Genomic DNA, 12,930 nt, shown 5'->3' on the forward strand with positions numbered 1-12,930 from the left:
TATCGCTACAAATGAAAACATGCCACTCATCCTACTGCATGACTTGGGCACCACTTTTAATTCTAAAATACGTATAACAAACAAAAAAAGAAAAAGGCCAAACATATAACATATAACGTATTTAAAAAAAGAAAATTTATAAGACTGGAAGGGATTTTAAATTTTTAAATAAACCAAATAAATATAATACGTTCAAATAAAATTTAAAGCGAAGGAGGCCGAGCGTATGGCAAGGCAGTTCAGCCCATGCTCAGTTCACAGTCATTCATTCAGACAGCATAACAGACTAAACATGCTATAAATACCCAACAGAAATCTAATTACAAGCAATAAAAGAAGATTGTTAATGTTGCGAGAGAGCATCAAACTCCTCTTAATAAGCGTAAACTATACCTCCTCGTGATATTAAATTATGGGTTTAGCCATTTGACTTACAGAAACTAAATAAAACAAATAAATAAGCATCAAACTTAGGCTTGGCAATTTAGCCCGATCCTATTTTTGGCCCGATTGACCCGACCCTAATTTTTAGGACTTTGGCCCGAATTTTCAAGTTTAGGGTCGGATTAGGGCCAAGATTTTAAGGCCTGAACAAATTTAGGGTCAGGGTCGGGCTTAATGCCGACCCGACCCGACCCGACCCTATTTAAAAAAAAAAAAAAACTAACACAAGTTAACACACGCACACAGCACATCCTCACAACATCACACATTGTGTGTTTTTAATTTAATTGTATTGTATTTTTATTTGTATAAGACATGAGTTTTTTTTTTTTTTTATGTTGAGTTGTTGAATTGAATTGTGTATGACTAAAATGGTTGTGGAATTACATTGTGTGTTTTTAATTTAATTGTATTGTATTTTTATTTGTATAAGACATGAGTTTTTTTTTTATTTTTTATGTTGAGTTGTTGAATTGAATTGTGTATGACTAAAATGGTTGTGGAATTACATTGTGTGTTTTTAATTTAATTGCATTGTGTTTTTATTTATATAAGACATGAGTTTTTTATTTTTTATTTTTTATGTTGGGTTGTTAAATTGAATTGTGTATGGATAAAATGGTTGTGGAATTACTTTGTGTATTTTTAATTTAATTGCATTGTGTGTTTTTAATTTAATTGCATTGAAAATATTTGATATATATTTGTGTATCATGGTTTTAAAAAAATAAATTATTTATTAGTTAAATGGTAGATGCTTCATTGCCTCATTCGAATTCTTATATATGCAATGAAGAAGTTGATTTTTCAACATTGAATTGTGGGTGGAAAATAGTTTCGGTAGGGTCGGGCCTAGCCCGACCCGATGTTGGCCCGATTCGGGTCAGGCCCGACCCGACCCTAACTATAAATAGGTAGGACTTTTTTAGGGTCGGGCTTTAATTCTTTGTTGATCGGGTCGGGTTGGGTTTGGCCAAGCCCAAGCCCGACCCGATGTTTTGCCATCCCTAATCAAACTTCTCTTAAGAAGCATCAATGCTTCTATTCATTGAATAAAATTCACAGATTACTTCACACCCCAGATCCTACGTCAATGGAAGACCCAAGCACATGTTTCAACTGTAACGAAGAAGACTGAGATAGGTGTCATTTTCACTCAACTCACCTGAGTTGTGAATCCATTTGCTTAAACATGTATGCACTTTTTCAAGTATCTCTACCAATTCCATATTTGGAATGGTGCATTTGATTCCATAGTTGATGTGGTATCGTCTATGGTTAGAATTTATATTTACAAAAATGATTTGTAAGGAAAGGATTGAAGATGCCTGTGAACTTATATTTCGATTTAGATTATTGTATCTTTTTCATGTATAAAATTGGATCCTATCATTCACATATCATTGACATGAGCAATATGGGTTACTAAATCATTATTCTTTATTATTGTGCTGAATTTGATTTTTTATTGAATAATTTGATATATTTCTTGAATCAATTTGGAGCTTCTACAACTTGTCAGAGATCAGTTTCTCCAACATTCCTTTCGGCGCCAAAAGATAACCAAGCGGTTGAATAAGAATTGATATATACAACATAAATACAAGAGTTGTTTTGTCTTTTTACAATAGGAATAATAAATAATGCTCGTTAAAACTTGCTGATGAGAAAGTAAATTCCTCAGAAATTAAATGTTTCAGCCAACCAAGGAAGCAGCTTTTCATGGACCAACTCAGGCCTGTCGTCATGGGGGCAATGTCCTACTCCATCCAATACAATTAGCTTCACATTTGAGAGTTTAGAAGGCAGAGATGAGAAGTATTTACCAACAGGTCCATCGAGGGGTGTGAATGGATCCTCATCACCCCATAAAACTAGTACAGGTATAGAGATTGATGGCATCAATTGAACTGGGTTCGGCCCTGGTGGGCCTGTTACAATCGAAACAAATGCATCAAGTTCCCCTTCCTCATTGGCGGGCTCTCGTATGATCTGCAGTTTTGAGGTCGATTCATGAATTATGAGAAGCCATTTTTGTAACAGGTTAAAATGGCATCTAAGTGGAGAATATTAATACCTCAACCAGTGTTTCATCCACAGATTCCTTATTTGCATAAATGGACAGTAAAATATTCCTCAGTGTTTCCCTACAGCACCAATGTATACACATCATAGAGTTTTTTTTTTTAATTTTGACTCTAGTGTCTTGGGATAATGAACAATGGACTGAATAGAGAGAAGAGAAAATACCTTTGTTTCACACGCTCAAATATAGCAGAAGCAATTGGCCTTTGCTTCAACAAAAAATCAACGAACCAAAGCAATGGGAACAATAGCTTGATTCTCCAATCATCAACAATTGCCTTGTTGTTCATGCCACCAGCACAATTCAACAGAACAAGCCCTCGAACAAGGGTTTGACTAGATTCTTATGGTAGAAAATATAGCAGGTTTATCGTAAACCATAGATACCAAAAAGGATAATTAGGGACAAGTGTTTCTTTGCAAGCAAGTTGAAGAATATCTGATGTCCAAGGGGAAGTTAAAATAAATATACCTGAGGCAGCAATAACACAAGCTAGGCTTCCAACAGAGTTACCTATAAGCATAGTTGGCTTCTGAACAACTTCATCCAGGAAATCCAATATTAGCTGTATCAGTGAATCTCACTCAAGTTACCAAGGAAAATAACTAAAGGTCAAGCGATTGATGACATAAGTACAGAGAAAGATCCAACTTCTGGCTAGGGAACAGTGCATACCTGAGCCCATGCCTCCATGGTATATGAATAACCAGCTGGCTTATCTGAAGCACCAAATCCAAGAAGGTCAATTGCATAAACCGTGTAGCTCTTTGCCAGGGTGCCAATATTCCTGAAATTACCTCAGAGATGACAAGAAAAATATCAATTCCTCACATTGTTTAATAGGATAAAGGAATGGTGCACAAGCAAATTTTCATTCCCCTTTTCAACGGAGCAGTAAAATGAATACTTTTTCACTAGATTAAGAATCGGAAAATGGAAGAAGCCTATATCCATAAAAGGGTAATATGAAATGGCACCCTGAAACTCAGATCACCGGTTTGTCATCATCTAGGTGCAAGGAATAGAACTAGCTGTTAATGCCAATGCACCAGGAAATAACGAATAGATTTACCTTCATTATTCTTTTGCTTCATTCATCTTAATTAATTATTAGAAGTATAACACATATAAATCCATCCCTGGAGTTCATAATACATAACAGAGTCAGAGATATTACATACATAAGGTAAAGACATGCTCCATACAAAAAAAAAATATTACAGTCGAAAATACCCAGAACATAATTTGAATTGAATTCACAATAAAGGAGCTACATTTTTTTGCACTCAATAGTCAACCCGCTAGACAATTCACAACAAGAAAGAGCAATCTTATCTCGCTAACCTGCGCCAGTGAGGAATGGAGGCACCAAAGCCATGGAGAAGGAGTAGAGGAGGAGAATCGGGATGTGAATTTGGAGTTGAAGAAACCAAGTAATTGATGGAGTACTGACCCTTCCATTTCCACATTTTGCAACTCTCCCTTATCTCATTAACCTCCAGTTCCAGTGCAGCAGAAGCAGAATCCCCTCCACTGCTACTGTTAGTATAACTGATGGTAACATTTTGTCTCTTCTTCTTCTCCTTATTCCTCTGCTGGAACTGCAACTGAAACTGCCAACTCTTATTGCTCAATAGGGGCAAGCGCAGGCCTTTTACATCTCCATTTCCATTTCCAATCCTGAGTGTTGTTATTGGAATAATGAAAGAGGGAGCCCGAGCCCTTACCATCCACACGCTCATTCTTTTCTTGCTTTTTCAATTGAATATTTTTTGTGGCCTGGCTTGGCCTGCTCCTCCCCTGCTTCCACCTCTATGAGACTACTATGACTCCAAAACTTTTTATATAATTATTTATTGGGCTTATTCCACTATTATATGAAAATTTTACTGATATTCCTCAAAAATCAAGATGATAATACTTCGTCTGAAACGAATATCAGGTGCTTTACTAAAATACTCCGGGTGATTGGTATTTCCGTCCAATAATTTTTGCAAACTCATCCCATTTTTTAAAAAATAATTATAAAACATACATGCTATGCTTAAAAATTTTCAAACAAAGAAGAACTTTGTAGAAGTAATTGACTAAATTTATTTTAGTTCACTTTCTCCTGATTTAGATTATTTTATTATATTTGGTTACAAAGATTGCTTTGTCATAAATTTAAATTGATTTTTTTACCCTTATAAGGTAAAACTATTAAGAATTTACTTTAACTTTAATATTTTTCTAATTTTGTACCAAACTCATTGTTTCTAATACTATTTTATTAGTATGAGTTTTAATCTTTAATTAAGCTAAAATAGTATCTTTAGGGCATGATACTCGTGTAAATTATTGGGATGTCAATTTTATGTAATTTACACATAAAAGTAAAGAAAAAACAATTAAATTTTATTTTAAAATATTAGATTATAAGCTAGATACATAAATTATTAGATACAATAACTCATGTTTATTATGGTAATTTAGTCGCTATATATCATAATAATAAAATACTAAAATAAAACTTGTATTAAAGTTTTAAGATTAAAGATGGTCAAAAAACCCAAGAAAAAAAATCAATAGAAGGATTTAACTGATTAACTATACAAATTTTTTATTAATTTGTATTTTTTTAAAAAATATTGTGAATTCATTGCAATTAGTTTCTAGAAGTAGGGTGGATTTACAAAAATAGTGGGGTGCAAATACCCTTATCCAAATACTCCATAAAAAGTGAAAATTATTACCTTTTTCATGTACTTCTCTTGAATTTTTTATTCATAAGGATAAACTTCAATTCATTCCCAAATAAAATGATAATCTCTAATTTGCTCTCAATGTAAACCTCAATTTATTCTTCATTTTCGTCCAAAAGATGAGGGGCAAATAAGGAATGTATTGATGAATTTTCTTTTTTTTAATCTTCTTAAAAATAAATAGGGTAAATTACTTTTAGGTGATAAATTAAAGATTTTCATTTTAAATTGGGGGCAAATTAAAATCTATCCTATTTCTAAAGGCACCACGTGATTTGGCAAAATAACTATAAAGATATTTTGTTTTTAGAAAATGTCACACATGTCTCTTTTGAGATACACAGACTCTTTTTTAGCTAAAAGATTCGGATTTGTGTGATTATTTCTTAACCAAAAGGTTTGTGTTTTAAAAAAAATGATTATGTGACTGTTTTGCCTAACCGAGAGGGTCATTATTCAAACAGCAATCACATTTTTGTTTTAAAACACCCTTTCATTTATTCTTTAAGCTTCTTCTTTTTTCCCCAAAAATGATGAATAGATATTGAAAATTTGGTTTTCATTTTTTTATTGAAAAAAATGAAAAATACCAAATATTTCTGCTTCCTTGTCCATACTGTTTTTCGTCCTATATTACCTTAATTTTATATCGTTTTCTCTATTTCTATTTTTATAGTCCAATTCTGAAAATACACTATTAGACACATTTTTAAATTGAAAAACACCAAACATAGTGCATCATTTTCATTATAAGCATTAACACCAGACGTACACATTCTCCAAATGGGACTAAAAATGGTGACTCCTTCAGAAACGAAGTCGTACAATTAGTTTGAATTGAGTCGATACAGAGACGTCTCTATTGCGTTATCTATTTAACTGTCTTGTGCAACCTTATTCTGTACAAGTAGGATTCCACATTGGCCAAGTATATGCATAGTTGCTGGTTTATTAACCCCAAAACACCCTCCACTTAATTCAAGGTCTTAAAGAGAAGTCCAATCTTACAGGTTCGTTAACATTTTAAAGGTAAGTTTTATCTTGTAACATTCACACAAAATTTATAATCAACTGGGGCGGAAATTTTGAAAATACTATGATTAGCACAAGCATTTCAACAATAGAGGATGTAATAAAAGCTCATTGAGTTGAAACTTGAAAGCAAAATTAGGGCAAGGTCATTTCTTTAAAAAGAATAAGGCAAGATGATGCACGGCATGAAATACCTGTGACCAAGCCTCAAAAGATTCATCAAGCCCAGTATTTTGCTTGCCCTTGGCATAATTACAGTTGGCTTCCCAAACAAATAATTGCTGGAACTCGGACAATGGAAGTATTCAATTCAACTACATAAATATCAGCCGGAGCATAATTACACTTGGCTCCCTAACGAATAATGCTCGAGCTCGGACAATACGAGTATTCAATTTAACTGTACATAGATGTGCGGGGTTTTGGTGGTAAGTAAAAAGACGTGCCACTATCAGTTGAGGAGTGCATAAGAGGATTACATCTATCAAATACTATCCGGCCCCCTCGGCCAATTCTTCCATGAAATTTGTGAGTTCGTGCTATAGTGCCATTCCTCGTAGAAGAATCTGACGGCCGAACAATACCTGCAGCGTCCAATTTTTCTGGCACAAGGGGTTTTGTGAACAACAAAACTGGCTCAAGAGGATCCTGAAACCCCACAGTTACATTTTCAAAATGATGCACTGCTGATATTCAGAAATAAAATAATGATAAAACATTTTGGAAAGTTTACTTAAATCATTTTTCTTTCCAGCCACAGATAGGTCAATAAGTCAAATATATGAGGAAAAATACTAAAGAAACTGACAGAGGGCAGGCAGAATTAACTACAAAACCACCAGATTTATCGTGTTTTTGTCCTGTTAATTAATTGTTTTCAATTAACACGGTAACCCGGCTCGGGTGTTAACTCTGTTTCTGTCAGTGCTCTGTTGAATATTTCTGTTTAAAAATCAGCACTCGCATGTAAGTAGTATGGCAGCAGCAAAATATCATGTGTAATAATTAGGCTATATTAGTTATGGGTCCAGGAATCGAGATAATCAGATTAGGTGCAAAAGCTATATGTGCCAATTTATGTAGCCATGCATAATATATTCATTTTTTACTTGCAAATTCTTCCTTTTCACAACTTTAGGTACAACTTTTCCTTTCCTTATGAAGGCCCACTCCACTGGCATAGAGAGTAAAAAGAGTTTCTTATAAATAATTTTAGGAGGATGCTTCTGCCACGACAAGTAATACCATAAACAAATGATTTCACCACATTTCAAGAAAGCATTTAACTTATGCCTCATTTTCATTCTAGCAATTTGCTTGCCATTGGCTGATTGGAAAAAGTGCATTTAAGTGATAGATTACCGTCAACCTATAGCACGAATAGGGGTTAAACAAAGTAAATCCCTACCTTTACATGTCAAATAAAAGACTTTCATAATATCAAATATCAAAACTCATGTCTTGTAAAGGATTCCCCAATGCTGGCTCTCAAAATTGCTTTTGTTTCATGGATGAGATGATCGATTTTGTGGATATTCTGCTCAACTTGGATTATGACTTGGGTCAGATCCCCACTTGCTGCAAAGCTCACCTGACTAGATCTTAGTTGATTTGCTTTTCCAAACTAAATCCAAGCAAGTAAGTACAAGAGATAAAAGCAAAAGTTCAAGCACTCATTTGAGCCTGTCAGTAACAAATGGTCAACGAGCAATGTCTAGCTATGACTGAGCAACAGAATCAATAAACAGACAGACAAAAAATAATAATCAAGTCATCTGTCAAATGCTAGTCCATGAAATCATATATATATATATATATATATATATATATATATTTGTATGTATGTATATGTATATGTATATGTATGATCATTCATTTCTCAATCAACCACCAAATTGATGTCAACAAAGCCATGAGGATTGTCTCACAAGTCTTTCATTTTCCCTCTCTTTAGGCCAGAGACCAGTAAACCATTTGAAATATGGATGTGCAAACCAGTAAATAAATCATGAAGTTACACACTAGTCTGCTTTCGCACTCATTCAGAACTATCAATGATACTTACTGCAGGTACAGTGTATACATTATACTAAAGTGAAGGCTGGATCAATAAGAAATTCAAAATGTTTCATCACATTTGGGGCTTGATGATGCCAAAAAAAGACCATACCAATTATGATGAACAGTAAAATGTGAACAAGAACAAGCATACATTTAAGAAAGCAGAGAAGCATCATTAAAATATTCTTCTTACTATTCTATGTTGTTGGAAAATGGACCAAAATAAAAAAGAAACGATATATGGTTAACGTCACAACAAGAGTATTTGTGCATTTGTACATCATAGGATATTGGGAAGACATCAGCAGAGAAGTGCAAATTTTTTTTTTTTTGAGGAAAGGAACAGAGAAGTGCAAGTCAAAAAGGAGAAAAAATGAAAAGAGAGAGATCAAAAGGAATGCAATCTAATTAATCGTCTAAGGAGACTACTATGCTACATTTAGCCATTGGTTGAATAGGCAGCTTGTTTTCTAGTACAACTTTAAATTTTCCAAGATTTAGAATTTTCCTACTGAAGAAAACTAATTTCTAAAGCTGCTATTACCATCTTCATCCCAACGGTAAGCAGCTCCATACTAAGGAAAGAGTGAAATAAGTGTGCTTTACTTATAGAAGCCCATTCCTGTCCAGAGTGAATAGCAAGTTGTTTCACCATGACCCCCATTATGGTGACTGAAAAAAGAAAAAAAAAATTTTGCCGAACACAATAGTAGCACCCAAGAAGTCCTACTTAAGAGGCTTCATACCCTGCACAAATTGGAATGTTTTTTTAAAATTTTCATGTTTCAAATGAAGATTGTCCATTAAAAACAAGGATAACCCAGAAACAATCCAACCATCAATAACATAAAACTTTTGTAATTCTGGTAAAGTGAATGAGAAGCAGAACATACATTTCACGTATTAATGAAGATACATCTTTTAATAAGTCTTTGCTCTTAATTTATTATCGTACTTCCTTCCAATAACAATTCATAATGCAGGTTGGCATCTTGAAAAATTATATCATGCATTTCTCTTATCAATGGGGCAGGTTGCTATTGAACATTATTCATAAACAAAGAGCCAAATATGCTTTAAAGCTACTTAAAAATATGCCATCAGGTATTATATTTGTTGCGCAAATAAGAAAGAAGATAACAATTTTAAATTAATCAACAGGTTGAATCTTATCGTAATACACACTATCAGCTACGAATTAGCATACCCTAGAAGTCCTAAACTCATTCACTGCCATTCGAAGATAATCATCCGATAGAATCAACCGTGACAATGCTCCAGTGCTTAACATGCCACATTTATAAGAGATCACCATATGAGAAAAATTTTAAATTAAAAAAATATTGGAAACCTAAACGCCAATCAAACACATTACATGTAGCAATTTCTCCTTTTAAAGTTCAATTATCACTTGATAGAGTATTAAGCTTAATGCAATACCCCAATAATTTTGCTGCTTCTGATACAGATCCCTCGACTGCGAAAATTAGATCAAGCAGAGCTTGCATTCCCTGTAGTTAACCAAAAAAAAAAAAAAATCATTACTATGACTTAAATTTTAATAGAAAACAAAAAACGAAGCAAGAGTGAATAGAGTAATACCAAAGCAAATTTAGGATTGTTAGGTCCAAATTGTGGACCAACTTCTGAACTTCTAATAGTAGACTTAGGAGGAAGGATTTGAAGAAGCTGCGGCGGCGGCGAATACGCATCAAGATTCACACTGCTCCTCACTTTGAGGGCCAAAAGAGTGCGGAGGCGCGACAAAGCTAACGCGTGATTCTTGTGCTGTGATCGGTCTTCGGCGGCCTGCGCTATGACGCCGGTCGGTACGTGCTTGAGACGTACGGCAGATTCGCGCTTATTGCGGTGCTGACCGCCTGGTCCGGACGATTTGTACGTGTCCATTTCGCATCCGCGAAGCAGCTCATCGTCGGTCAATTCTAAGTAATTCTTCGAAGAAGAAGAAGAAGAAGATGAAGAACAATTGTCATTGGTGCTGTAAATTGCAAGACAAGAACAATGGCTGATAATTCCCGCGATCCTTGTACGACGGAAAGTTTATATTTTTCCTTCCGAGTTGGGGAATCCGAAGCAGGAATTGAGCGGCCAGCGCCATCATCAATTTCAATTTCCCTCACTGTGAATGTGATAATCCAAGCAAAGCTTCGTTCTAGTAACACATTCTTATAGCAGGTCCAGCCCGATCTAGCCCAGTCGAGTAAGTGAACAATGTTATTATTTTATTATTTTTGAACTCGCGGTGGCTCTGTATTATTGGCAAAATACTCATGTAAGGCAGATAATATATTTTATATTGGAATATTTTCAAAATAAATGGTGCTTTAAACAGGTGTCCGATTGTAAAGATATGTCATATGTCTAATTAAACAGTATCAGATATAATAAAAATATATCCTTTTATTTAAAGATGCATCTATTCACGGTTTTATGCTTCAATTTGAAATGGTGATGGTTTATTTTGGATCAGTGATGGTTTATTTTCCTATTTCTTATTGATTAAATATTTTCGTACTCAAGATTACTTTCAAACTACAATCTAAAATATGTGTTATTTAAGCTAATGATTAGCATTCAAACTTTATCACCTAGAAAACTTTTTAATTTGTATGTAGGATAACAATAAGATTGCAAAAGAGATGAAAAATAGCACAATACTACTTTGAGTTTTAACAATAAAAAAAGATTAAATGAAAAACTAAAAGAGCGTCTTTGAAAATAAAAGGAAATTCTTGGAAATAAAATAAATATAACTGAAAAAAAAGGTTTGATGAGGAGACTAGATGGGTGCCAATAGTCCAACTTTTAAAATAAAGTTTTATCAATTATTGATCCCTTTTTCTGCAATTATTATTCCCCACAAATATTTCTCCAACATTTTATTTCATATACTTACTTCTACTATACTCTAACAAAAGACGCCTTTTTGAACTACATCAGTTTCTACTTTCTAGATGCATTTTATTACTAAATTAAATAAAGGCACCATCCATTGTTCAATTTCTCTATTTTTTTTCTCTAAATAACCACTTTCTGTCAGCTCTCTTAAAATTTATTAAGGAATCTATGTTGAAGACCATTTCATCCTTAGTATTGTGTAAATGTATAAAAATACATTTTACACTTTGAAATTTAAAATAACCTTCTTTTAGCACAAAATTTTAAAACAAATGCCTCTAACAAAGCGACAAATTTTAGAATCATGATAAGTACCATATCTGCCATATAAAAAGTGAATCATACTATGATATATGTACATTTATTTTGAAAAATCATCACGTAAATAATGGTTATATTGAATCTAAGTAAGTGCATATCATACATGACACAACCCAGCCCAGCCTCTCTGCTGGATTCGAGGTGAATCATGTGATCTTATATCTAAAGCTTGTGAAATAAATTTAATTCATGAATGCATAACACTAGTCTCGGCCTTTGTTATAAACATATAATAACATATGTGACTCATTCAAAACTTGAACAGTTTACATCTTACTGTACATACATACACTTTGGATATATATATATAAACATAAACATGCTCAAAATATAAGTTATGCAGTAATGCGTGTTGTGGCCCAACCTCAATTGATTAGAAACTAAACTGCACAAAATCCTATGAAAATCTTAAAGAAATGGGGTAAATAAGAAAATAGTATACTTGTGGGGTAAATGAATGGATATAATTATATATGAAAAAATAAATTAGCGCCCTAGCGCTCGTACATAATTGTATGACATAACTTCGCACTAAACACATTACACAAGCAAACATGAAATCATATATTTATACATGATAAAACTGCACCAAATAATATCTAGGAGAAATAACTCTTAATACTCATTGGAATCATCATTGCACAAGTAAAGTAGGGGAAACACCTCTCAATACTCAGCGAAATTAACTACATCACAAGGGCCGAGTAATCTAACTCTCAATACACATACAGAGAGCCTATGGGGAAGGGTACACATATGGTATCTGGCAATCACATCTCATTATTCAATCAATCATAAAATATGAGTACATATAATCATGACATGATACTAAATCATACTAACAAGCATAAATACTTTGTAGGATACATGTAAGTAATAATAGTAATCCACTCACAAAACATTTTTCACTCTGGGGTTTGTTGGAGCTCCTATAGATTCCTTAATTCTTGGATTTCTCCTAAAATATAGGGTTAAAAAATTAACTGTTAGAACTAATATAAAAACTTTTACATATGACATAAACTAAATCATAATTGTTCAAATTTCTTAAATACGTTACCTATTGACTTAATGGATATAGATATAACTATCCAACTCTCTTTCCTATAATATTTCCTCTCAATTCCTCTTTTCAAAATTATTTTTCACTCTCGGTTTTTCTTTTCTTTATTTTTTCTTCTTCATCTTTTATTCTTCTGTTCTTTTCCTCTTCTTTCTTCATCTTTTCTTCTTTTGTTCTTTTCCTCTTCTCTTTTCCTTTTGTTTTCTTCCCTTCTCACCTTCTCCTTTCTTTTTCTTTTCTCTTTGAATTGCTTTGTTTTA

The 12,930-nt window shown here is 33.4% G+C and overlaps 3 protein-coding genes across 10 annotated transcripts in view; 1 reads left to right on the forward strand and 2 right to left on the reverse strand.

Moving 5' to 3' along the window:
- The window catches only part of LOC127900894 (uncharacterized), a 56,163-nt gene extending 45,659 nt beyond the window's left edge, over positions 1 to 10,504 (reverse strand). Inside the window, exons 1-2 of the mRNA XM_052436250.1 lie at positions 9,970 to 10,504; positions 9,719 to 9,878 (exon numbers count right to left, since the gene is read on the reverse strand). Coding sequence (XP_052292210.1) covers positions 9,768 to 9,878; positions 9,970 to 10,275 — 417 coding nt within the window. The 5' untranslated portion in view covers positions 10,276 to 10,504 and the 3' untranslated portion in view covers positions 9,719 to 9,767. The remainder of the gene's footprint in view (positions 1 to 9,718; positions 9,879 to 9,969) is intronic.
- The window catches only part of LOC102618225 (pheophytinase, chloroplastic-like), a 98,974-nt gene that overhangs the window by 76,058 nt on the left and 9,986 nt on the right, over positions 1 to 12,930 (reverse strand). The window contains exons 1-6 of one of the 8 annotated variants that reach the window (XM_052436215.1): positions 3,875 to 4,366; positions 3,206 to 3,317; positions 3,002 to 3,095; positions 2,695 to 2,872; positions 2,522 to 2,591; positions 2,005 to 2,436 (exon numbers count right to left, since the gene is read on the reverse strand). The exons of 5 other annotated variants lie outside the window; for them this stretch is intronic. In XM_052436215.1, coding sequence (XP_052292175.1) covers positions 2,125 to 2,436; positions 2,522 to 2,591; positions 2,695 to 2,872; positions 3,002 to 3,095; positions 3,206 to 3,317; positions 3,875 to 4,272 — 1,164 coding nt within the window. In that variant the 5' untranslated portion in view covers positions 4,273 to 4,366 and the 3' untranslated portion in view covers positions 2,005 to 2,124. Of the gene's footprint in view, positions 1 to 2,004; positions 2,437 to 2,521; positions 2,592 to 2,694; positions 2,873 to 3,001; positions 3,096 to 3,205; positions 3,318 to 3,874; positions 4,367 to 12,930 lie in introns of those variants that run through there. 2 more of the 8 variants (XM_052436211.1, XM_052436217.1) reach the window with 2 other exon arrangements.
- Positions 1 to 12,930, forward strand: part of LOC102627269 (disease resistance protein RPV1-like) — a 31,358-nt gene that overhangs the window by 12,139 nt on the left and 6,289 nt on the right. The window lies entirely within an intron of this gene.

The sequence above is a fragment of the Citrus sinensis genome, chromosome 3 (genome assembly GCF_022201045.2).
Source record: "Citrus sinensis cultivar Valencia sweet orange chromosome 3, DVS_A1.0, whole genome shotgun sequence".
Taxonomy (NCBI): domain Eukaryota; kingdom Viridiplantae; phylum Streptophyta; class Magnoliopsida; order Sapindales; family Rutaceae; genus Citrus; species Citrus sinensis.